Source organism: Cydia amplana, chromosome 2 (assembly GCF_948474715.1).
Source record: "Cydia amplana chromosome 2, ilCydAmpl1.1, whole genome shotgun sequence".
Lineage (NCBI taxonomy): Eukaryota > Metazoa > Arthropoda > Insecta > Lepidoptera > Tortricidae > Cydia > Cydia amplana.
Genome location: NC_086070.1, coordinates 1,211,252 through 1,238,690, shown reverse-complemented (window position 1 = coordinate 1,238,690; position 27,439 = coordinate 1,211,252). Strand labels below are relative to the sequence as shown.

Genomic DNA, 27,439 nt, shown 5'->3' with positions numbered 1-27,439 from the left:
CTAAAAATCTTTTTGAACTGTCCGCAATCAAGACTATAATACTCACTGTCCGCATCCAGGTGATTGGTGAACGGCCTCTGTCTCTTTTGCCTTCTTTTATAGTCAGTCAGTACCTCTCCAATCATGCCAGTCGTGTTTTATTCACAATGTTAAATTAATTTGACTGACGCCATTTAGATGAATGAAACACTCACCAAAAATTGCCAAAAGTATTGTAATAAATATCGCATTTGATTTAGATTTTTTTAAATCGATATCGACATAAATAGAATTATTTCGCCTCACTAGACTTGACCATAAACAAGAATGCAACCACAGATAACGCAATACATATGCCATACATAATTACATATGCATACTGGCAAATCTTGACGGAGTCTTGGCCTAACGAGAAGGAAAAACAAACTATTGGCTATGACAGCTAATGCTAGCAGGCAGCAGGCTAGGCTAGCTTTTTCAAGAAATTATCTTCTGAATTTTCAGGAAGTGATTGTATTGTGCTTGTAATTCACAAACTGTGATTCTGTAAGCGTAAACGAGAGTATCAAAGCTGTCCAAAATGACGGTGGACGGAGACGAGAAACCGGAACGCGATCGCGTTTTCATGGACATAACGATCGGAGGCCTACCGTCCGGCCGGATTGTTTTTGAGCTGTACAACGATATTGCGCCTAAAACCGCAGAGAACTTCCGCGCTTTGTGTGCTGGGGACGCCGGGATTGGGAAAGTTACAGGAAAACCTCTCACCTATAAGGTTAGTAAAAAATGTTACACATAGGTTACACTTTGGTTATTTGTAAATTTTGTGTTTGCGTCTCACACATTTACTCCAGCTATTAGTAATGGTCATCAAACTCAATCAACATGAAAGCCATTAGCTGTTATCACTTAATGATATTGCAAACTTGACATACATATTAATTTTTCATTCGTGAAATTTGCTTTAATGTAGCAACGCAGTTGTAAAATTGACACTCTGTACAAACTGTAGGTTAAAAAGCAAAGCTTAAGTTACCTCCAAGCAATGCAAAGTAATGTTACATTCAATTAATTATTTTAAAACTGCCTCCTCAGTCATTTATGTTTTGCGGCAGATTAAAATCATGGTCTAGTTCTAGTGTGTTGCAAGATTAGCCGGGTCCCCACAGAGCGAGCATACGCGCGAGGCAATTTCCTCGCACACAGAATGTCCAGTGTTGACGTGCCTCGGCCGCATTGCCTCGGGAGAGTCATGTCTACACTGGCCGGTTTGTGCACGAAGAAATTGCCTCATCCTTATGCTCGCGCTGTGTGGACCCTTCTATAGAGATCTTAGGATAAACACATAATATATCCTTTAAATTGTACTACCCCTTAAACAGCTAGCATAAGAAAAAGTCAACAATTCCAAATACAAATGCACTTTCAGGGTATGCTGTTCCATCGAGTGGTGAAGGATTTCATGATCCAAGGAGGAGATTTCACCAATTCCAATGGAACTGGCGGCGAGTCCATTTATGGAGGCACCTTTGAAGGTATACATTCAAATGATTATGGCATCATCATGGTCCAAGTTGGTCGCAAATAAATGAATTTATTTATTTCCCAGCACTTTAAAATTGTCTATACGAACGAACTCTTGAGATGTTTTTAATAGATTTTTGTGCTATTGATAGATAAAGATATTGTAAAAAAAAGAGACCCAAAACCATGGATTTTCTACGATTTTTTTTTGCGTTTGGCCTCAACCTCAAATTACTCTATAACTCTTCAAAGTACTTTCCAATTTATTAAATGGAAATTGTGTCTAAAAACTACATTTCATAATAATTATCTCTTGAAATTATTTATTTTAACTACAGTCACATTATCTAAATGTGATATTCTTTTCATTTCAACTTTTAGATGAGACATTTGAGCTTGTTCACGACAGGCCATATCTGTTGTCTATGGCTAACAGAGGCAAGGACACCAATGGCTCACAATTCTTCATGTAAGTTCTTCAGCAAATGGTAAGAATGTTCCAAATTGTTTATTTGATGGTTAGATTATGTACTGTAGCTGGACGCTCAGTCGGAAACAGACGGGCTGTTGATCGCATGTTTCATTTAGACTAAATCTCTGGAGTTTAAGCTACAGGTTACTGTCACTGTGGCGTTCCACACTAATCTCATTAAGGCCCACTTGCACCATTCTACTAACCCGGAGTTAACCGATTACACCTGGAGTTACCATGGTTATCACTACAATTTGACACTAGGTTAACGATTTAACCGCTTAACCCCGGGTTAGTGGGATGGTGCAAGTGGGCCTTAATATTCTTGTTCTCCGGCGGAACAGAAGGACATCTTTTATTTCTACATCATTTAGTTCACTCTCATCTCATTTATTGATTGTGCCACATACATACTACATGACATAATACATTCTGCCAGTATATAATTTATGATAACAGCATATGTGGCATTTTGGTTTTAAGGACTTATAAGGTTGATCTATAATTTAATTTCCATGGCAATAGCACCTTATTTCCAAACAAAAATTAGAATTCTTTTAGTTGAATATATAGCCTGACCAGTAATATATGATAATTGTCAAGAGGGCGCTGTTATTCTCATGTATAGGGTGACAATTCAGTGTAGTATGAAAAAATTAGTTCCAGTGAAATTCCGCAACATGGCGCACCCTCAATAGATCCTGGTTCACCTATAACACTCGTTGTTTCGTGACCTTCATCGCGGTATTTATAAAATACGGAGTTGTAATACAATGATTAAAATGTATATTGCAATTAGTCTAGCACAGCAGTTCTCAATCTTTTTTTTTGACGGAACCCTTTTGGAAAGCGAAATACTTGATGGAACCCTACAATAAAACAATAGTTTTTAGAAGTGTATTTTTTTATTAATAAGCATAATAATTATGCTTATTTTATTATTCTAAATTATTCTAAATTCTTGCGGAACCCCTGCAGGGGTGTCGCGGAACCCTAGGGTTCCGCGGAACACACTTTGAGAATGGCTGGTCTAGCAGGTGGTGTTTTTTTCCAATACTTCAAAGTATTTAACTATCTTAATTGACAATGGTAGGTCAGAGTTAGGGGTTTTTAAAGGGTAAGGGGGTTTGTATTTTATTAATCGTGTAATCTTTTGCCTGCCTATATATTTCTAAATTGTGTGTATTTGCTGCAATCAAATAAACGTTTTATCTATCTATCTATCTTGATTCCTGGATTATTTTAGTATGCAAATGTCGTTATTATGAATATTCGGCATCAGAGTTAACTGAAACACACATTATATAATAGTTGTTATACATCTCATTAAAAATGCGAATACCAACAGTTTTTTTTTCTTATTTAGGAAACAAACAGTCACATACAAATATGTTTAAACTTGTAGATATACAATAAGACCTATAGTTAAGTTTTAATCACAAAAATGCAACGGTCTTCAACACGGGTCCACAGTGTAACAAGTAACAGTGGACCGACGCCTTTGATGTTTGCGTAAATGCCGACACCGCACAATAACACAATAGGGTTGTCACAGACTTCACAACTGCCCAAGACGTACACTTGGCTTACTATAAGACACGCTAGCCAGCTAGGAATGTTACACAAAAAACGAAGTAAATTAAGGGTTGGAAGCGCGCTTGTGTTATAGAGGTGGCGCGGCTGCGGACGCTGCGGGCCTGCGCACTCATTCTTGTTGTTCTGTGTGTTTAGGATCTGGGCAATGCTACTACCCATGTGCTGCAACGAGTAGCATAGTTTTACGTTATCAGCAATACTATGTCCCCTGGGTTTAGCTTTAGTACAAATGTAATAGTTCTTACGAACAGATACCTACCCTTATTGAAAAGCGAATGTGGAGTTTTAAATACCTACACAACAATACAATAGAGCGACATTCAATGTACAGTCAGCAATACCAAGGACCAGTATAATTCGTTCATGGCAATACTATTCGCTTAACACCTTTGCATACAAACTTATGTGCAGGGCTTCTATGCTATATTTTCACTGCAGCTGACTGTAGGTACACGTCGATGACCGCTCGCGGTGACCAAGCAACTCTAGGGTTGTCAACGCTTAGAGTTATTATAGTTATCGAAGCAAGGGGTTGTATGGCTAACGCGAGCTTGTGTTGTAGAGGCGGCGCGGCTGGACGCTGCGGGCCCGCGCACTCATTCTTGTTGTTCTGTGTGTTTAGGATCTGGGCAATGCTACTACCCATGTGCTGCAAAGTAGCATAGTTTTATATTATCAGCAATACTAGGTCCCCTGGGTTTGGCTTTATAGTACGGCTCCTCTCAGGTGAACTTTTCGCTTCGAACCTTAGTCTTTCAAACAAAGGCCATTGTCTCTATTATCGCAAAGCCGCTAGCTCCCGACTTAGCACGTGCCAGTACAACATTCATATTGAAAAACAACCGGTATCGTCATAGTATTAAGGTTCAAATTTAATGTCACTGATATTCTAGATATTACGTTTTGGTAGTGTAGGACGATGGACCGCCCCGAAGCGATACGGCACTCATATTATTTTGATACTTAGTGTTCCCCCTAGGGTTGTCAACGCTTAGAGTTATTAATCATAAATCGAAGCAAGGGGTTGTATGTCTAACGCGAGCTTGTGTTGTAGAGGCGGCGCGGCTGGACGCTGCGGGCGCGCGCACTCATTCTTGTTGTTCTGTGTGTTGTAGAACCACACAGCCGGCGCCTCATCTCGACAAGTGAGTATTCTTTTTATTTTTATCTCGATTTTTGTGTTACGGTTATTATGTTACAATAAAATATTCATACTGCCCGTGGCTAGGATTTTTTCAGTAATTATCACCAAGGCTCAGATAAACGCCCGTCATTTTGAAAACAAGTCATAATTTAGGATCCATTTAAGAGTTGATATTTAATCGTTGACATTGGTGTAAAGAAGTCTGTGTTGTACGGAACCGGGTATTGTTTTCAAAATGACGGGCGCTTTTTCGAACCTGGTTATTATTCTGGTAACAGTTGGTAAAGATATTTTTGGTAGTAATGCAATGCAACACATTTTTTATAATTTTCAACATGCCATAATTAATATGGTGGTCAGAATATTTTTCCTGTTTGTGGCTAATAACGGGTGGGAATAACCCTCTATTATGAAATATCTTACCATTGTTTCAATATCAAATATATGAGAAACATTAAGTACCTATTTAAATTTAACTAAATTAAACTTCAACACTTTATCATTGTTCTAAACTACCATCTCCTTGCTCGCAGTGTCCACGTAGTATTCGGAGCGGTGGCGAGCGGCGCGATGCTGGTGCGGCAGCTGGAGGCTCTCCCCGTCGACCGCAACTCGCGCCCTCTGCAGGACGCCGTCGTCGCGAACTGCGGACAACTTGTGCGGCTGAAAGGTTAGCTCATTGGACGATAGGGTTGAACAACATGCTTGGAAAATAATGACACTGCGACTCGGCCTTCCTGACTAATAACGCGACCTCTCGACTCGGCCATCCTAACTTTATAGCGGCCATCCTGAGTCCTCACAAGCCTCCGTGTCTAAGTATTCGGAGCGGTGGTGAGGGGGTGCGGCAGCTGGAGGCTCTCCCCGTCGACCGCAACTCGCGCCCTCTGCAGGACGCCGTCGTCGCGAACTGCGGACAACTTGTGCGGCTGAAAGGTTAGTTCATTGACCATAGGGTTGAACAACATGCTTGGAAAATGATGACACTGCGACTCGGCCTTCCTGACTCATATCGCGACCTCGTGACTCGGCCATCCTGGTTTATACACAGACCTGTCGACTCGGCCATTCTGACTCGTCACAAGCCTCTAGTGTGTATGTATTCAGAGCGGCGCGATGCTGGTGCGGCAGCTGGAGGCTCTCCCCGTCGACCGCAACTCGCGCCCTCTGCAGGACGCCGTCGTCGCGAACTGCGGACAACTTGTGCGGTTGAAAGGTTAGCTCATTGGACGTTAGGGTTGAACAACATGCTTGGAAAATGATGACACTGCGACTCGGCCTTCCTGACTCATATCGCGACCTCGTGACTCGGCCATCCTGGTTTATACACAGACCTGTCGACTCGGCCATTCTGACTCGTCACAAGCCTCAGTGTGTATGTATTCAGAGCGGCGCGATGCTGCTGCGGCAGCTGGAGGCTCTCCCCGTCGACCGCAACTCGCGCCCTCTGCAGGACGCCGTCGTCGCAAACTGCGGACAACTTGTGCGGTTGAAAGGTCAGTTCATTCGACCATAGGGTTGAACAACATGCTTGGAAAATGATGACACTGCGACTCGGCCATCCTGACTGATATCGCGACCTCTCGACTCGGTCATCCTAAGGCTAGGTTCACACGGCGTTAGACGTTCAAAATCGTTCAGACGGCTAGACGGCTTTCCCGCATAGACGCCGTGTGAACGACTTTGAACGTTTCCTCACAAATTTGGCTGTCATTACGGTATTCGATAAAATCCCGTATACGGTATACGGGAAAAAATTACGCCGTGTGAACCTAGCCTAACTCTATAGCGACCCGTTGACTCGGCCTATGAAAGCTCAGTTTAGTTGGACCATAGTGGCATCTTAGTATTGAATGGCACGACTAATTGTGATTAGTAGACTCAGCCATCCTGACTTAAATCGCGACCTGTCCACTTGGCTATTTTTACTCGCGACATCTTGACTCTTTTATATGCGTTACCAGTCGACCGGTCATCTCATCTTTATTATTTATTATATTTTCTTGCACTAGCCAGGTTTAACATTACTTACACTCCATTTTATATCGGGTACTTATGTATCTCCCGATTACACTCCTTATAGTTAATTATTATATATATCGTTGTCTGAGTACCCACAACACAAGCCTTCTTGAGCTTACTGTGGGACTTAGTCAATCTGTGTAAGAATGTCCTATAATATTCTTTTTTTTTATTGATATTTAGGACAACAACAGCCGTAAATAAAAGTTTTACATATGAATGCTGATGTAAAACTTTTATTTACGAAACAGATGGCCAATAACAGTTATCCACAGATTACATTTTACTTAAAAATTTTAAGTATTTTTTTTTTATTATATTGTTACAGCCAAGAAACGTAAAGATAAGAAGAGTGAGGAAAGCGAAGCGGAATCTGAGAAGTCGCATAAGAAGGAGAAGAAACGAAAGAAGGAGAAGAAAGAAAAGAAGAAGAAACGGTGAGTTATTTATAGAGATGCACCGGATATCCGGTTACTATCCGGTATCCGGCCTATCCGGCCATTATTTTAGTATCCGGCCGGATACCGGATAGTGACCTACTATCCGGCCGGATACCGGATAGTAAAGTTAACACATTTTGAGGTAAAAAATGGAATGTAAAAAACAGTCACGGTCATAATGCTAACGACACAGTAGATAGAAATGAATACGTAACCAATGTCCCACAATACACTTATTTGTTTACACAAAAATACGCGCGCGCACTTGTAACTATAAACGAACTTACTACGTAATGACATGATAAAACTCGTTACGATACTAGGGGCCCGATTCGGATTTTGTAATAGACATCTATTAGATATCTTTTAGACATCGCCAAGATACGATAACGATATGTTTAAGATCTAACCTGTCAAATTTGACATTTCCGCGATTCTGGAGTTACTCTTGAACGATTTCCACAAGATATTACTTAGAGATCTAATTCATATCTAATAGATATCTAACACGATCTATCGTAAAAGTGACATTGGTTGCCCGAATTGCGCTGCAAAAGAGAACTAGTTGAAATCTAAACCATAACGTATCTAGAATGGATCTAGTACGTGTCGTCTCTTGTGAATATCTTGAAGTTCGAATACGGCAGTAGAAATGTGTCCGCGCGAACGTTCACTACGAAACAGGTCGAAACCTGCACGACGCGCACCTGCAAAACTCAAAATATAGGTACCTATAGTTCCGCCGGCCGAATATCCGGCGGCCGGATACCGGATATTCGGCCAGTGTCCAGGCCGGATATCCGGTATCCGGCCAAACAAGTATCCGTTGCATCTCTAGTTATTTATAATCAAGAGGTAATAATCAGATATGAATATAAGGTGAAATGGGGTGAAACGAACGCAAGTTTGTCATACGCTATGGCGATTATATAGTGTTCTTCTTGCTGTGTTTGTCTAGCCACTTAGTTATTAAATTTTTAATTTGAACCTTATTCAATAAGTAAATTAGAACCAATTTCGTATGTTTTAAAAAGCAATGAGATAAAATAAATGCTACTTTATTTGGTTCACGAAAGGTTCAAATTAGATTGCACGAATATGTACATTGTAATGTACATTAAAATTGTAGTCTCAGGAGGATATTGACGTCAAAATTATGCTTACGTTTTGCGATCTTTTAACATAAAATAATATCCGTGTCTAACTTGGAGGATATAATCAAACGGAGACGCCATGTCTGTAATTTTCTGTACAAAACAGTCTGCCGATTTTTGCGGGGGAGGGGAACGTCAAATGTATGCGTAACGTAAAAATAGCCATGTCAGATAAACGTCAGTCCATACATTGTGTATGACCGTTGGCCGCCTATTTTCGACAGAGGGGAAAGCCTGTTAATGGCTACTCCGTTTAGTTGTATCCTCCAAGGTGTCTAACCATGTTTCTTGTTTCCAGTCACCAATCTGCATCAGCAGACGAGGGTGAAATAACGGAACCCTCTCATCCGCTTGTGCAGACCTCGAAAATAGACCCCCGCGAGATCCCAGAGGTCCCCACTAACAGGTTCCTAATGCGAGGGGGCAGGGACAACGAGAGAGACAGGGATAGGCCTGACCCTAGAAGGGACAGAGAGAGGTATTATGTTTAAGCAGTGGATTAGTACCTAGTACAGAGTTTTTAACCTTATAGGTAACACTGTAAATACTATTCATAGACGTAACGTCACGTTCGAAACGTCAGGCCATAAATAAACGTAAGTTTTACGCGATTACGTCCCGTGTTAAAGTATGAGTGAAAATCGTGTTTAATAATATAATATAATAATAATATTATGGGACAATCTTACACAAATCGACCTAGTCCCACGGTAAGCTCATAAGGCTTGTGTTGTGGGTACTAGACGACGATATATATAATATATAGATACATATAAGTACTTAAATACATAGAAAACATCCATAACTAAGGAACAAATATTTGTGATGAACACACAAATAAATGCCCTTACCGGGATTCGAACCCGGGAACTCCAGCTTCGTAGGCGGGGTCACCACCGACTAGGCTACGGAGGCCGTTAAAATCAATATACTATTTATAAATATTTTAAAAATCGCTTTTGTTTGGGTTTCGTATTCGTTTTTGGTACTTCAATTAATGTCTTATTATGACATTTATGACACAAACAGTGAAATGATAAACTACTTTTATTAAATCTTTGGTAAATTTTGACAAACCTCTAAAAATCACACTAATAACGTTGTTACAGTTTCAGCCAATTTCTCATGTAAGTTTAATAACATTCTAAGAACGATTTGCGTGAAAATCGAAATTACATGAATAAATCCAGCCACTGATTGTCAGGAAAACTTCGAGGCCATTCAGTGTGGCTACCACCAGTTTAGCACCGACATAAACGCTATCGACAACTTAACTTTCTATGCATCTCGCTCGTACTCGCATATTAGGGCTCATAAAGACGGCGCGCGAACTCGCATGCGATTTTAGTTACATTGCGGACCATTGAGGACCATCAACTCAGCCGACCGATCAAATAACGCAATGTAATGAAACTCGTATGCGTGATCTCGCACCGTCTAAATGAGCCCTTAGTGCGAGCGAAATGTATAGATAGTAAATTACGTGGACTAGCGTATATGTCAGTTTTGACACTGTCAGTGACTCATTTATTTTCATGTTTAGGATGCGTTACCGTGAAAGGGACCGCCACAACGCATACACCCGCAGTGGTAGGATGATCAAGGGACGAGGCGTCTTCGTAAGTATCCAATGGTTATGGGCAACAACTATCATAGTTCGTTTTTTTAGCATTAGAATAAAGGTACCCAATCTTGACGTGTCTTTTTAATGAAAAACAGTTTTGAAAAATAAGTCACGGCAAATAGGTATGTAACAATTATTCATAAGTAATAGTTGCTGATTAAAAAAAAAAGCTTTTTTTAATTAAAATACACGTCAAGATTGATATTATTTCTAATGCTAAAAAAACGAACTACAGCCTAAGTCTTGGTGCTTAATTTAATTTTAGTTTTTGACACTTGGAGACCTTATACATCTCTAAGTTTTAATTTTATTTTTAATTTGTTTGTACATATTTATATTTTTAATGATTCTGACACATGAGAGACCTATACATCTCTTAGTCAATATAGGGCATTTTGCTTAGTAATTATGTGAAGATATACCGTTTTTCATGTAACATACAAGAACAAAATGTTGTGTCTCACAGCTATACGTTATTACAATTTAAATATTAATATGGCCCGGCAGCTTGAATATGTCATGCTCGCTTAAAAGTCTTTGCTTACGGTGGCGTTGTTGATCGGGTCGCCACTTTCCCGAATGAAGGTTGAGAGAGGCGATGGCTGAGATACGCGTCATACTCGTGAACGGGTGCTGTTTGTGGAGACTGGTCTATTTAAGCTAACACGAGCTATTATATTTAGTAACTTTATTTTTGAGTATAATTACATGGACACACCTCATTCGGTTCTCGTATGCTATTTTATTTTTACTATCAATTTCTTTAATTTAATGAATGTTTTAATTAGGTATACAGGATTTTGACTCTTGGAGACCCTATACATCTCTAAGAATAATTTGATTAACTACTATATATTGTAATCTTTTAGTTATGATGACACTTAGAGACATTTACATCTCTAAATAATTTTAGATTATAGTTTTTGTATCTTTGTGTTTTTTTTTTCAATACTATGTTATTGCGTTTTTTGTAATTCGACATTTAGAGGCTTTATACATCTCTATGTTAGTTTGATTTGATATTTACGGCTTAGTTGTATTTTATAATTATTGATGTGTTTTTTTTTTGCTGTATGTAAATTCCATATTGACGTGTAAAAGTGCCCTTGTGGCCTATTTGCTGAATAAATGTTGATATTTGATATTTGAGTCTCTTGACGCGAAAAATGTGGCTTTCGGGGAGCCTTTTATTTATACAGGGTGGCTAAAAAATAACTGCATTCCCGTTGCCAGTGAGGTTTTGGGATTATACTGAGCAACTTTTACTGTGGGATCAACCCCAAATCGCGAAAACCACCTAAAATCGTATACGAATTCGTGTCTAAATGAGCCCTTATTATTACTGTGTTTTTTTTTTACATTTATGGCCTGGATGCGAGTCCTTTTAGCCTTTTTAACTATGTGGTGTAGTTAAGGCATTTTTTTGACAGACAAAGTGATGTTTCTACCATGCCAAGACCAAACATCAGGAAGAATGGAACAGTCTGACGGGTCTAAAGCATGCAAAGCTCTTCATGCAAGGAGTAGACTCCGGCTGGAGCAAAAAGCTCTGGAAACTTAGCAAAAGACAACTCCAAATCATAACGGGGGTGTTCACTGGCCATTACGGGGTCAAAGGAATTCTGGCCAAGATGGGACACTCTGACAACACCGATTGTCGTATGTGTGGCGAAGAGGAAGAGACAGTGAAACACTTAATGTGTGAATGTCACGCCCTAGCCAGACAAAGAATGAAGGACTTTGGAGCAGGATATCTCAGATATCTGGAACCAAAGGACTTTAAAACGCTACCCATGAGCTCCATCATCCGACACATGGATATGGTGGGAAAAGCTCTTGAGTAGTTGACGGATCTTCTCCAGGGGGTAATTGCACAAAAGATCCCTATGGGTCGAAGTGTATCCGTAAGGGCCCCCGAAAATAATAAGATAAGATAAGATGTTTCTACCAACAACATTTTTTTTTTAATTTTTATATGTTATTTCAGCGGTACCGCACGCCTTCCCGCTCCCGGTCTCGCTCGCGCTCGGCGACCCCGCCGCACTGGCGCCAGGCGCAGCGGCGCATCATCAAATTATCCGAGTTTGAGGTAAACTACACAGTATTCGGTTATGATAAGGTTCACAGTCGAGTACATCGGAAAATTAAATGAAACTAATTAAGTTCTATTAAAATATTATTGTAAACATTTATCGACATTCATGCACTCTATAAAACGACATAATAATTTTCTCAAAAATGGACGGCAAAGTCGACGTTGCCGGTTAAAAAATAGGTCGCGAAGTGCGTAGTTTATGGTCATTCAAAAAATTAAAAAGTTAAAAACATTGCAGTCTCGATTTTGGGACTGCAATGTCGCATACAAATTCCATTATTTAACGAGTTCCAAACTTTTTAAAACTTCAAATGGCCATATCAAATGAAGGCATAGGTCCCTTAAACAGCCAAACAGATGATCAGTACTTATTATTATAAAGCCTATAACAGACTATCGCACCGCACCGCGACCTTGGAGCGTCGCACCCATAAGTGAGAGCGAGAAACAGATATCTCTTTCTCACTCTCACTTATGGGTGCGACGCTCCAAGGTCGCGATGCGGTGCGATAGTCTGTTACAGGCTTAATGTTAGTACCGCGACTATTTAGGTGTCTCAAATAGTTTGGCGTATTTTCAGCAGAAAAATACACTTCTTTTTTTTTAAAGGCGGCAAGCTAATTTTTTTAATGGTTGTACTTTTTTCTGTAAAAATTAATGGAAAATTAGAACGTTGCTTCTGTAAGTTCTGTAAAATATTTCTATTTCTTGCACCATTTTTGAGAAAAGCACTATATATGACTCGGCTGGAAGGCTACTTGCTGGCTTCGGATTCAATTAAACGGACTCCCAAGGTCGTCCGTTTAAAACGAATCCTCAGCCTGCAAGTAGCTACTTCCGAACCTCGACAATAATGTACTATTATTAATTTATTAATGTGATCATATTGCTTATTGTTTGAATCTATTTATGAGTTAACCTGGACATCTAAATTTAATATTAATTAGCATGATAATGTATTATTTTTTACTAGTTTCATAAAAGGAGTGAAATTTAATACTGCATAAACGTCGATAAAGTATAAAATTATGAATATGAATACAGATTTTATTGCTATTGATATAAGATGCATGCATATATTTACATAGACTTAAGAAATATTGAGTGCCCTTACAGGGTGTCATGTCATGTCAAATCGTAACACCTAATGTAACATGAACATGACTGCAATATAATAAAGAATAAAGAAAAAAATTATTTAATAAAATGTTGCAGGTCAATGGGGTTGGCCGGTCGAAGTACTTTGAACTGTCTATCCTACGAATAGTGTCAAATTATTGTTTTTTCGAATTTTATAGCCTAAATGCCCTTTAAGCCCAATCTCATAAAACAAAACTAGAGACAGGCAAACTCTATGCTTGCGCCATCTAGGTTAAAAAAACCAACTCCATTTAAACCCACTTGGCCACAGAATTTGGGAAAATTCATTTCTTTTCATAACGATGATAAGTGTATACATATTACATAGTCATTTTGTTTGTTGTAGCGATCGGAACAGGAGCGCGCAGATAGGGAGCAGGAAGCGAAAAATAAGCCGAGCAGACTGGACCCCAAACATACTCGCGAGCGTAAGTCATTTATTAGGGTTCCGTACCTCAAAATGAAAAAAGCGGCCAAGTGCGAGTCGGACTCGCCCATGAAGGGTTCCGTATTTAGGCGATTTATGACGTATAAAAAAAACTACTTACTAGATCTCGTTCAAACCAATTTTCGGTGGAAGTTTACATGGTAATGTACATCATATATTTTTTTTTAGTTTTATCATTCTCTTATTTTAGAAGTTACAGGGGGGGGGGACACACATTTTACCATTTTGGAAGTGTATCTCGCGCAAACTATTCAGTTTAGGAAAAAAATGATATTAGAAACCTCAATATCATTTTTGAAGACCTATCCATAGATACCCCACACGTATGGGTTTGATGAAAAAAAATTTTTTGGGTTTCATTTCGAAGTATGGGGAACCCCAAAAATTTATTGTTTTTTTTCTATTTTTGTGTGAAAATCTTAATGCGGTTCACAGAATACATCTACTTACCAAGTTTCAACAGTATAGTTCTTATAGTTTCGGAGAAAAGTGGCTGTGACATACGGACGGACAGACAGACGGACAGACAGACAGACATGACGAATCTATAAGGGTTCCGTTTTTTGCCATTTGGCTACGGAACCCTAAAAACGGAACCCTTATAGAGCACTCGTGCGTCTGTCTGTTTGTCCGATTATTACCCCCTTTATCTCCGAAACTACCGGGTCTAAAATTTGGAAAAAAATACACATAATCTTGAAAAGAAAAAAACCGACTTCTCTAACTACTATCATCAGAACTCAAGCTTGACAAAAACGTGGCCTAAAAACTTAACATGCTTAACAAACGTAACGAAGAGGACAAATCGCCAAACGAACTATGCGTGGTCGAAGAGTTCCGTTCTGATCATCATCAGCAGTTCCACTTCATCAAATGTCACTTTTTTTAATGTAGGTAGGTATATGCTTGATTTGTTGATAAAATCAGAAAAATCACTATATGTATGTATGCCTTTAAGATTTGAGGAGTTCCCTCGATTTCTCATGGATTCCATCATCAGAACTGGGTTTTGATATACATACAAACAAAAAAAAATTCTATATCGGTCCAGTAATGACGGAGTAACAAACATTAAAAAAAAGAACATACAACCGTTTTGATAACCTCTTCCTTTTGAGATTTGGAAGTCGGTTAAAAATAGTTCTTTACCTATAGATGACAGGAAAACCTATTAGAAATGTGCAGTCAAGCGGAAGTCGGACTTAATGTACGGGACCCTTGGAACGCGAGTCCGACTCGCACTTGGCCGGTTTTTTATTATACAATTATCTTTTGCCCGCGACTTCGTCTGCGTGGAATTAGTGACAGCAGCTAAAGTTTGTATAGCGCCTGGATAATGCTAATAGCAATCATTCAATTTGCGCATTGCTTACTTCCATTATTAGGCAATTCATTAACTCTTTAAATTCCACCCCCCTTTGCACTCTCTTCATGAATGTAAGTGTAAGGCCTGAGTGGACGCTCGAAGCGGAGCGTTCGGCGGGGCGTGCGGCGTGGCGTGATGTGAGCAGCGTCATAGAGAAAAAAATACATAGAGTGCTCACTCCATACATCAGTTTTAGTACCAAAAAGACTATTAGCATCTAGCATCGAGTAGCGGAACTATCAGTACTGCTACTTGACAATAGATGTAGCACCGACCGGAAAGTCTTATGCTGTTGAGATAAGACTTTCCGGTCGGTGTCAAGTAGCAGTACTGATAGTTCCGCTACTCGATGCTAGATGTAGACACTGAAATTAATAGTCTGAACTGGTGTATGGAGTGAGCACTCTTGTCTTACTATATTTCTCTATGGCAGCGTGTACTAAGGCCGCTCCAATACGTTTGCATTTGTTTAACATGCACGCCGCACGCCCCGCCCCGCTGCACGCCCAACTCGAGCGTCCACTAAAGCTTTGGATTCCTCCGAAAACGGTGCCGTCATATGACGGCCGTCTTTACGGTGGCGACATGTGGAAAGTACCACGGCGTCATAACACACCGTCATCCACCAAGGTCAAAGCGGCAAATTTGAAAACAGTAGGCGCGATCGGATAACGTCCCATAGAAAATTAGAATTTCGCGCCTTTTCCTACTGACAAGATTTGCTTGATCATCTATAATTTACTTGGAGGATAAAATATCATCAGAAGAGGAAAATAATCGTAGTACGGAATCATTTATTCAAATCTCGTGTCATTTATTCAAAATGGCGTCACCGCTATCTAATAAAACGTTCACGAAACTATCGACACCGTCATGACGGCCGTCATCTTACGTTACGTTGACAATCAACGTAACGTAACGCCGTCTAGGAAACCGCGCCATCTTGTTTACATAGACAACGTTCTAGTGACGTCAGTCAACGCTATATAGCGGCCGTAATATGACGGCACCGTTTTCGGAGGAATCCAAAGCTTAATTAAGCCCTTACACTAAGTATCGTTATTTGTTTTATTTGGCAGGCGCAGTGTCAGGCGGCACCCCGGAGGGACCTTTTGAAGAAAAAGAAGAGGGCGAATGCGATACTACTCTTGGTTAGTAAAATGGGAATTATGTAAATTTTACTTTAAAAAAACTGCGTCGAGACATAGAGAAAAAAATACATAGAGTGCTCACTCCATACATCAGTTCAGACTATTAATTTCAGTGTCTACATCTAGCATCGAGTAGCGGAACTATCAGTACTGCTACTTGACAATAGATGTAGCACCGACCGGAAAGTCTTATCTCAACAGCATAAGACTTTCCGGTCGGTGGCGACATCTATTGTCAAGTAGCAGTACTGATAGTTCCGCTACTCGATGCTAGATGCTAATAGTCTTTTTGGTACTAAAACTGATGTATGGAGTGAGCACTCTATGTATTTTTTTCTCTATGGTCGAGACTAAAGAAAGCCTTTTCCAAAACTCCAACAACTAATACTAACACTGATATTTACAGTACATATGGTGCTACTTTACCGCCCTAGGGTGGAATTAAGGACAATACGTTCCTATGTCAAAAATTTAAAGGGCAATATATTAATATATGTAAACTTTGTACAATGCACGTGCGAAAAGATAATTCGCAACGAGTGGCGATAAATTGAAACACGACCGAAGGGAGTGTTTTAAATCGACACGTCTACTTTTCGCACTTGTGTCGTAATGTACTATTGAATGATTAATAAGAAAGAATGATTTTTTTGAGTTTTTTTACAATTTATGAGGCATATTGCAAACTTATCAAAGTTATTTTATCGACGAATCTGAATCCGAATTGTTATCATTATCAATTAACAAGAGTTTCCATTTTAGAACGTTCACGTCACGAGAGAATCGACTATAACGCCTTGGACTTCGAAGAGGACATAGAACATGATGGTTTGTATTCAGAATTCATATATTTTAGTACTAGCTTTTGCTGGCGACTTCGTCTGCGTGGAATCAGTAATTTCTGTATTTAATTGTTTATGCAATCTGCTAAGACTAATTGATTCCCCATACAAATTTCCACCCCCTTTAACCCCCTTAAAGTGTGATTTCTCGGATAAAAACTACCCTATGTCCTTTCCCGGGGCTCAAACTATGTTTGTACTTAGCAAATTTCATCTAAATCGGTTCAGCGGTTTAAGCGTGAAGAGGTAACAGACAGACATACGTACTTTCGCATTTATAATATTAGGGGTCCCGTTGTTTCCCATAAAGTTTTAAGTCATAATGTATTGTTTGTCATATTATCATTAGTCATAAAACCGAAACCGTTAACATTTCAGGATTTTCGTTAGGTTATCCTATAGATAGGTTAAGTTAGGTTAGGTTTGTTTTATGCCAATACTGAAAAGTGACGCGTTTCTGAACCAAATGAATTATGACTAACGAAAATACGGGCAAACAATACATTATGGCTTAAAACTATTTGGGAAACAATAGAGACCCATAATATTAGTATTGATTTAACAAAAAAATGTAGGTCCTTTTCTGACTTGGCAGTAAGGAGTTGGTGTGATATTCATGCAATGAGAAGAAATGACTGTGTAAGTTTCGTAAAACGACCACATTGCCAGATTGCCACATTAAGCTAGAAAATGTTCGTGAATTGGAATTTGGAATAATTTATTGGCATGTGTATTTTAATTTATTATAATTAATTATTAGTATGATTTAAGGCTTCGTCACGCAGGCGCGTTTTCCGGGCGGGGCGTGAGCGGAGCGCGCCGCTTTTACATATAAAACGCTCACGCCCCGCCCGGAAAACGCGCCTGTGTGACAGAACCTTAACGCCAAGTAAAAATGTATCTATATATGCTTAGAAGCGCCTGCGCATGCGCCCTTGCACTTGCGCGCGCAGCCGCCGCGCCGGCGCCGCTCGCCGCGCGCGCCCGACTCGCGCGCAGACATGCTCGCCAAGGCGCTAGGCGTGGATCCTAAACACGACCAGAGGTAATTCAGCATTTTTTAGGGTAAATAAATGGGACCCTATTACTAAGGGTCTCCCCAAACTTATCGACGCGGAATCGGCAATGCCAATAGAAATTAAACTTTATGTCCACGCAATACGAGCGAAAAAGACGCCGACGCGACGGCCGAACGGAGCCGAACCGAACCTTACCTGTTTATGCTGTTTACTATCGGCTTTCGCCGAATCCGCGTCGATAAGTATGGGGAGACCCTTAGACTTCGCTGTCCGTCCGTCCGTCTGTCACCAGGCTGTATCTCATGAACCGCGATAGCTAGACAGTTGAAATTTTCACAGATGATGTATCACTGTTGCCGCTATAACAACAAATACTAAAAATAAAATAAAATAAATATTTAAGGGGGACTCCCATACAACAAACACAGTTTTTTTTTGCTCTATTTTTTGTTGATGGTGCGGAACCCTCCGTGCGCGAGTCCGACTGGCACTTGGCCGGTTTTTTATTACTTATAGGCAGTATAGGGACCGTGCGTGTTGGAGGGTCTGCCATCTTGTGGTCTGAATCGGAATCATAAACATCTACATTACCAAAGCAAGTGCTGCCATCTACCGTTTTTCTTGTGCGTAGGGGCTATTCATAAACTACGTCATTTCAAATCGGGGGGGGGGGGGGGGGTCAGAACATCGGATGATGGTAGCATGACGTAGAAGGAAACTGGGTTATGTAAAGCATGACTTTAGGGGGAGGGGGGGGGTCAAAAATCGTCAAAAACATGACGTAATTTATGAACAGCCCCATAGTAGGTTCTGCCATCTTGTGGGCTACATCGGAAGCATAAACTTCACATTTACACCTCGCGCCAAAAATCTCACGGCTCCTATGCTGCCCCCTATATTTGCACACTCCCTGGGCTTATATTCCAGACTGGCATAAAGAAAGTAAGGCGACCAGCATGGCGACGACCTGTCTCATAAGTCATTGTTACTGATTCTTGTTATATTTGTCAGGGAGCTGGACTCGCGCCACCCTCGCCGCCGCTTCGGCCCCGCCTCCACCGTGGTGGCCGCCGCCCCGCGCCTCTCCTCCGCCGTGGTCGCCGAACCCCTCCGAGCCAAGGCCGAACCCCTCCGAGCCAAGGCCGAACCCCTCCGAGCCAAGCACGCCCAGGGCCAGGAGAAGACACCGGCAGACGGGGAGTATGACCCCTTCTCCATGCTGAGGAGCACCTTCCAGGCTAACAAGCCCAAGGAACCGCCCAGGTAATCATTATAGAATAGAATAGAATAGAATAGAAAAATATTTATTCAGGCAACACATCATTACATTACAGAATAACAGAACAATAAACATTTGACATTACATAACAAAAATGTGAAACGAGAAGTATAACAAAACAGTCAAAACACAGATAAAGATGTGAGGCTGAAATGGTCTCCACTCAGCAATGCAGTTAGCACGACTTAGCGTTGCCAACGGCGCTGGTTTAATTATCATTTGACCCTCCGCCGTGGTCGCTGAACCCCTCCGAGCCAAGCACGCCCAGGGCCAGGAGAGGAAACCGGCGGACGGGGAGTATGACCCCTTCTCCATGCTGAGGAGCACCTTCCAGGCTAACAAGCCCAAGGAGCCTGCCAGGTAATCATCATCATCACCATTTGACTCTCCACCGTGGTCGCTGAACCCCTCCGAGCCAAGCACGCCCAGGGCCAGGAGAGGAAACCGGCGGACGGGGAGTATGACCCCTTCTCCATGCTGAGGAGCACCTTCCAGGCTAACAAGCCCAAGGAACCGCCCAGGTATAGTTTGTAGCTTTCTAGTAGACCCCGAAGGCTTATCCTATTGTCTATTGTTCAGTAAAACCGCACGTGCTACTTACCTGCAAAAAAGGGTCCTAATTATTCTATTTGGCACCTGAGCGCGGGCTAGTCCAACGCTCAAAAAACCAGTGTAGGTGCGCTCTCCGATAACGCGCCTTTGTTACGCATCTCGATGACACATTTTAGACTGGTTCTGTAGCGTTCGACTCGCCGGCACTCAGTAACCGAAGTACCGATTTTTTATGCAGGTGGTTGTGGCACGTGGCACGAGCGGTTTTTCTTAACAATAGACAATAGGGTTAGCCTTCGGGGTCTATTAGAAAGCTACAAACTATATGTTATCATTGTCACATACTATGACAGTTTCATTGTTGTCTACCCGCGTTGCGCTCTGTAAGAGCTCCATCGTCCTACCGTTGGTTCCTTACCGTCATCATCATCATCATCATGTCGGCGTCGTCTCATGCTAGCAGGTCTGATGGCATAAGTCCATCCAGTGTTCACTTTTAACAATCGGTTGACTGAAGTAATAATAATGCAATGGAATGTAAGATGGCGATCGTCATGTCATGGACGTCATGGTAGTCGATTTCGAGATTTTTTGGGGTGAAAATTTATAAAATCATGTTTATTTGGAAATCAAGTTGGTGGGTGGGTTGATAGGTTATGGCGGTCACTTTCTATCAGGCTGGCTGTATATTTTTTTGCTAACGTGGTATAAAAATATAATTTCGCCAACACCAATTGAGGAGTGTCTTTTCAAAAGGGTTTATTTTTTCTTAGCGGTACTTCTAGAGAGAACCTTGCTCAAGAAAACTTAAGGTCCAATTTAGAAATAGATTCCCAGAAAAAATAAACCCTTTTGAAAAGACACTCCTCAGTTGTATCCTATTATGTATTAGTATTATGGTTCCATCTCCTTGACATAAAAAATTGCTAACTTGCGTTTTAAAATGATCATTTAATTTTATTTTATTTATTTGTCTACAGAAAAGAAGAACGACCTGAACCCCGTCGCGAACGACACCAAGAGAAAGAGAAAGAACGCGAACATAAAGAAAAAGAACAAGACAAGCCAAAAGAGAGAGAAGATAGGCGCGACAGGCACAGGAGCGAGAAAGACGACAGGGAAAACCGCAATGATCGCAAAGACAAGAGGGAAGAGCGCAGCGAACGTCGCTCGCGTTCTAAAGAGAGAGACAGAACCAGAGATCGCAGTGAGAGAAAGACAGAGAAATCAGATGATAGGAGGAAAGATAGTGAGAGCGGTAGGCGCAGCGGATCCCGTGACAAGGACAGAAAGATTGACAGAGATAGAAAAGGCAGTAGATCCAATGACAGAGTGAGAAGGGATACGGAACGCAGCGAGGAAGACAGGAATAGAAAACGAAGCAAGTCCAACGATCGGAGAGATAGGAGACGTAGTTCTAACGAAAGGGACAGAAAGCGCAGCAGGTCCCTCGAGAGGGAAAGAGACAGGAAACGCAGCAGAACCAATGATAGGAGAGTGAGGAGGGATACGGAGCGCAGCGGGACGCGGGAAGGGGACAGAGATAGGAGTGAGAGGAAGAGGCGATCCAGATCAAAGTCCAGGTGAGATGGATACTAAAAATCAATAAAGCACACATAAAATAATCAGCTGTTTTCAATGCTGCATGATAAACATATGTGACGTTACAGGTACCTTTAGCCGTGGAACGTCACATATTGAAGCTGTTTGAAAAAAAACTTGCCATAATTTTCAATTCATAATTTTATCGCAAAAATATTACGTACATTTTTGGAACTTTAATTTTTTTTGGAATTAAAGACAATAAATTTATTTACAATCAATTTCAAAGTGGAAAAATTACTGTCTTGGGTGAGACTTGAACTCACGGCCTCTGAGTTATTCCACTTTTAAATTTATTCTAAGCTTAAGCATTGTTCGCAGACGTTTCTGCTTGTTAAAAATTAAAATCTAAATGACTAATAAAAAAGCGTAATTGTTTAACAAATGACTAAATGACTAAAATAAACAATAATTGTAATTCAATATATTTTTTGTCTGATCTTACCACTATTTGATTGATAACAGTTTTATAATCAATTCAAATAGATTTTCAGCAGAAGGTAAGCTCTGGGAATACGAGTATTTTTACATAAGTAATATTTTTTAAAATAATTATTAACTTACATCCCATAGGCGTCGCAAGACATACAATATCAGGTGAGCTGTGCTCTCATCTTCTTATAAAATTCTCAATAGGTTGTATTTTAAAATTGTAGGATTTTAGGTCGCATTGGCTGTCCCGGAATAAGATTAATGAAAATAGAAAATGAAAAATTATTTATTTAAGTATCAAAATGTCCTGCTGGCGTATTATGGATGGTTTTATCGACGTGATGAAATAACTGTCACTTTTTAACACAGTGGGATATAAAAGTGACGGAAACCGTTTTATCACGCTGTCACGTAGACAAGAACGACCATCACACCCGTAACCATAATTTACTTTGACAATCCGCCTCTATGCCTCTATTTCAAATTCTCTTTGGCTATACTCATTACTCGAGTCGTAATACTCGTATATAGCAATGTCCCTCTCGCACACCGAACCAGCGAGCGTTCCTTTTGTAATTAATGTATATTGTTATTTTAGAAGCAACTCGCCGTCTCGGCGCGGCAAGCGTTCTGCCTCGGGAGGCAAGTCCCCGCCGCATGACAAGAAAAAGGTATGTAGGTACAGATGTACACCTTTTACCATCGGATTTTCTCGGAAACCTTCGTATTTGTCTGAAGTAGCATGTAGGGTCGACTACAAAGAGATGTATCCATTTTTACACCTTATTACAAGGCAGTAGGGCTTCCAATACCGGGATCCCGGTATTTCGGGATCCCGGGATCCCGTCTTTTTAAACGCATTTTTCAATACCGGTATTTTTAAAGGCAATACCGGGATCCCGGTATTTCGTGATCCCGGGATCCCGTCTTTTTAAACGCATTTTTCAATACCGGTATTTTTAAAGGCAATACCGGGATCCCGGTATTTTAAAAAATGAGGGAAATGCTCAGTATAAACCCTTTAAATCCTTTATATTCGGCTGTATCAAAAAGCTTACTAAACGTCAGACGCATCTAGAGTTGACCAAGAAAAGTCTGCAACGATTTTGATAGCACGCGCAGTGCAAGTGTTATATTAAACGTCAAACTTCTATGAAATTATGACGTACAAATAACACTTGCACTGCGTAGTGCGTACTGCGTATGCTGTCAAAATCGTTGCAGACTTTACTTGGTCTTACTCTAACTGATCTCTAGCCCGCATTTTATTATTGAAACAAGATCGTTGCCTAATGTGTCAGATAAATATTTGGTGGTTGGTGGTGGATGAATCCTAAAGTTATGTGAGTGATGAATATGATGATAGTGACATTAACATTAACATAATTAGTTCTTATAATTTTATCAAAATAATAAAACGAAAGAGCAAGGATAACTAATAATGGCAAACCAATGTTGACGGAAATTTGAAAACATGTTGTCTGGTTGGTTAAGTTGGACTACAAATGTGACTGGTGAGGTGAAGTCAACAAATTGGATAAAATTATTGCCAACCTGGAGTGTGAAATAAAATTATTGCAGATGGCGGCATTGATTGTTTATTGTTGTAATAGCTTTTAGGACATATCTGGTATTCCAGTGAGCCTTTCTAATTCCCCTTTTTAATAAAACTATATATTTTAGGCGATTCATATCCAATACCGGGATCCCGGTATTGATGAAGACAGTTTCGGTATTAATATCGGTATTGTGAGAAGTCCGGTATTTGGAAGCCCTACAAGGCAGTAAGGTGAAAAAGTGGATACATCTGTTTGTAGTCGACTGTACAAGTTATTTGTACGTGCTATAAGACAACTTCAGTACTTCTTGTAATGAAAACTGAGACTGACTGAAATAGAATAAAGTATGACTCACGCTAGACCGGACCGTGCCCGGGCCGATGCATCCGACACGTCATTTCCTATGACGGCTGGTCGGTGATCACGTGATGCTTTCCATAGAAAATGAAGCGTTGGAAGCTCCGGCCCGGCCCGGCCCGGCCCGGTCTAGCGTGAGTCTTTCTTTACACGTTCGTGCGTTTCCGTGAAAATACGATGGTAAAGAATCCATATTATGTCATACAAGTGAAAGAATAAGGATCAAAGTCAAATGGCGTTCTAAAAGTTTTAATCTTCTGTCGAAAGATGGCAGTAAATTTACTGTGTGTACTTTGATATGTATTATAGTGTATCTCTGTCTTACACAGGAGGAGGAGCGGGACGAAGCTCGCAAAGAGCTGATGGAGATCGTACGACTCATTAAGTCGCGCCAGAAGGATCGAGAATCCAAAGCCCAAGGTAATGTTTTAGACTGAACAGTTATTTACTTTGTCGTAGTGTTAAGCTTTGGATTCCTCCGAAAGCGGTGCCGTCATATAAAGATAAAAGATAAGATAAGATACCGTTACACCGTCAGCCACCAAGGTCAAAGCGGCAAATTTGAAAAATGTAGGCGCGAAGGGATATCGTCCCATAGAAAATTTGAATTTCGCGCCTTTTTCTACTGACAACATTTGCTTGACCATCTATAATTTACTTGGAGGATGAAATATCATCAGAAGAGGAAAATAATCGTAGTACGGAATACGGAATCATTTATTCAAATCTCGTGTCATTTATTCAAAATGGCGTCACCGCTATTTAATAAAACGTTCACGAAACTATCGACAAGGTCATGGCGGCCGTCATCCAAATGACGGCACCGCTTTTTTACGTTACGTTGACAATCAACGCCGTCTAGGAAACCGCGCCATCTTGTTTACATAGACAACGTTCTAGGGACGTCATTCACCGCCATATAACGGCCGTCATATGACGGCACCGTTTTCGGAGGAATCCAAAGCTTAACTGGTGAGTTCATACCACGTAAATACCGACACCGCACAAGAACTGCCTTTCACAACTGCTTAAGACACACTTGACTTACTATAAGACACGCTAGCCCGCTAGCTAGCTAGCTAGTGGCAGGCCTATGGAACTCTCCGCGCGAGCTCGGTTTTATACCTACGAATCTGTTCCCGTTCACGGTAGAAAAGCAAGCCAGTTGGTTGTCACGCGCGCTCACGCACGCACGTCGCGACGCCGCGCGCTCGAATATGCTAAAATGTATGCGAAAGAAATGTCTTCGTCACGAACAAATAACACAGCTTGTACTGTAGATAGATGCAGAAACAACAAAATTATTTAAAAAAGCCGTTTTTGCTCTTCCGATAGAAAGGAAAAGTATAGTATAGTTTTAGACATTCTCAATATTAGTTTATAAAACGGCGTAAACACTGCGGCTACTGCAGGCGTAAACACTGCGGCTACTGCAGGGAGATATGGCCTTTTAAAATGTTTCCCAGTCACTCGTCGGAATAAAACGCATAAACGGAATATTATAATTACATACTTATTTCAACTTATCTTGCTCATATACTTATAGTTATTTTACGCTATGCTTTTATATGGCAAGTTCTAATGCTAGTTGGACAATTAAAACTTATATTTTAGGTAGGTATCTTCTATAGAATATATAGTTTAAGTAGGTACTTATTTTTATAATAATTTCTGAGCGTCGGCAACCCTAGCGTTGTGCCGGTGCGCGCGGTGCGGGGAGCGGCGCGTTGAAGGTCACTCCATTGTATTTTTGTGTAGGTATTAAAACGGTAGGTATTTGCGTTTTCTTTGAGAGATAAGTACCTGTTCGTAAGAACTATTATATAATCTGTGCTAGTGGCTCACTCCGCAATTTCGTCGTGTCGCTACAGGTACACGCGGCCCACACCAATTTTGGTGTCTAGCCATAGTAGTTGCCGCGCACCGCTACGGACGGAGGCCTGCTCGCGCTTGCGCCACCTAGCGGTCATATCTGTCGTAATAGACGCGTTTTGTTAGAGAGTGAACCTTCTGTACCTAGTACTATTATTTATACTGTGCTCTATAGTAGATTCCTGTTTTATAAAAAGTATCAAAAATGATTTTCTTTCTACAAAAAGTTCATTATTCGCAGAAGTTCAAAAGAAAAGGCGGTCGGGCTCCTCCGCGTCGGACCGCAGCCCCAGCCCACGGTAACTATGCATTTACTTGTTATAGTTTGTAGCTTTCTAATAGACCCCGAAGGCTAATCCTATTGTCTATTGTTAAGAAAAACCGCTCGTGCCACGTGCCACAACCACCTGCATAAAAAATCGGTACTTCGGTTACTGAGTGCCGGCGAGTCGAACGCTACAGAACCAGTCTAAAATGTGTCATCGAGATGCGTAACAAAGGCGCGTTATCGGAGAGCGCACCTACACTGGTTTTTTGAGCGTTGGACTAGCCCGCGCTCAGGTGCCAAATAGAATAATTAGGACCCTTTTTTGCAGGTAAGTAGCACGTGCGGTTTTACTGAACAATAGACAATAGGATAAGCCTTCGGGCTCTACTAGAAAGCTACAAACTATACATTACTGAAGACGCCGGGAAAGAAGGGCTTGCCGGGTGAGTAGGTATAGCCGGCCGACCGTAGGGAGGCCGGATAGTGATACGAAGTCGGCAAGACCTTTTCACGGCTAGGCATGTATAGTGCTTTTCTCAAACATGCAATGTGTGCGTTGCTCGAGCGCACTTTGTATGTAGATTGATTTCTGTACTGTATCTGTTTTGTGCTATGGACGTGTAACTCTAATGTGTATAGTTTGTAGCTTTTTAGTAGACCCCGAAGGCTAATCCTATTGTCTATTGTTCAGTAAAACCGCACGTGCTACTTACCTGCAAAAAAGGGTCCTAATTATTCTATTTGGCACCTGAGCGCGGGCTAGTCCAACGCTCAAAAAACCAGTGTAGGTGCGCTCTCCGATAACGCGCCTTTGTTACGCATCTCGATGACACATTTTAGACTGGTTCTGTAGCGTTCGACTCGCCGGCACTCAGTAACCGAAGTACCGATTTTTTATGCAGGTGGTTGTGGCACGTGGCACGAGCGGTTTTTCTTAACAATAGACAATAGGATTAGCCTTCGGGGTCTATTAGAAAGCTACAAACTATACTATTGTTCCCATAGCCGGCGGTCGCCGTCGCCGCGCCGCCGCCGCTCGCGCAGCCCGCGCCGACGCCGCTCCGAGGACCGATAGCGACAGTAGCGACACCAACTTTAAACTCTGACATCTCTGAGGGGCTACTCTTGTCACTCTAATTACGCCTTCATTGGAGTAAAAGAGAAAGATCCCCGCAATTTGCGAAATTTGGTTTTCGCGGTAGCCCCTCTGAACACTAGCCACCAGTAAAACGCGACAATGTTTGTTTAAAGGTCCACACTAGCGTCTTTTGAGTGTCGGTGTTTAGTCAGCGCTATGGAAAATGGCGTTACTGCCAGGGATCGGATACCGGTATTTTTTGTATGGGAACGAAAACGGTATTTTTTAATTCTTTGCTATTTTTTTCATTTCTAATTGGGCAATCTAATAATAGGTACGAAGTCGTTATCAAAACACAACCGAATCCTACATTTCGATATTGAAATAATTCAAAAAACATGGTTATTTCGAAGTTTTTTGCAAA

General features: G+C 41.0%; 1 protein-coding gene and 1 long non-coding RNA gene across 2 annotated transcripts; one reads left to right on the top strand and one right to left on the bottom strand.

Moving 5' to 3' along the window:
- The first annotated feature begins 451 nt into the window (after window positions 1-451).
- Window positions 452-27,012, top strand: LOC134655758 (peptidyl-prolyl cis-trans isomerase G). The gene is made up of 20 exons (XM_063511227.1): window positions 452-754; window positions 1,409-1,514; window positions 1,885-1,972; window positions 4,687-4,716; window positions 5,249-5,385; window positions 7,066-7,174; window positions 8,630-8,809; window positions 9,875-9,950; window positions 11,943-12,044; window positions 13,537-13,618; window positions 16,084-16,155; window positions 16,918-16,983; window positions 17,913-18,042; window positions 19,028-19,279; window positions 19,521-19,655; window positions 20,828-21,430; window positions 22,480-22,552; window positions 24,127-24,217; window positions 25,911-25,968; window positions 26,943-27,012. Exons 1-20 carry the CDS (start codon window positions 560-562, stop codon window positions 27,010-27,012), a joined length of 2,655 nt encoding a protein of 884 aa, XP_063367297.1. The 5' UTR covers window positions 452-559.
- LOC134662079 (uncharacterized) lies at window positions 18,536-18,911 on the bottom strand. The gene is made up of 2 exons (XR_010098012.1): window positions 18,798-18,911; window positions 18,536-18,598 (listed from the first exon to the last, which is right to left on the bottom strand). It is a non-coding gene; the product is annotated as an uncharacterized LOC134662079 (long non-coding RNA).
- Window positions 27,013-27,439: the final 427 nt, after the last annotated feature.

Bases quoted from the DNA above. Each gene is read 5' to 3' on its own strand.
- LOC134655758 (XM_063511227.1), top strand. From the start codon at position 560: ATGACGGTGGACGGAGACGAGAAACCGGAACGCGATCGCGTTTTCATG. The intron at 755-1,408 runs GTTAGTAAAAAA...ATGCACTTTCAG, and splicing joins GAAAACCTCTCACCTATAAG to GGTATGCTGTTCCATCGAGT. The intron at 9,951-11,942 runs GTAAGTATCCAA...ATGTTATTTCAG, and splicing joins TCAAGGGACGAGGCGTCTTC to CGGTACCGCACGCCTTCCCG.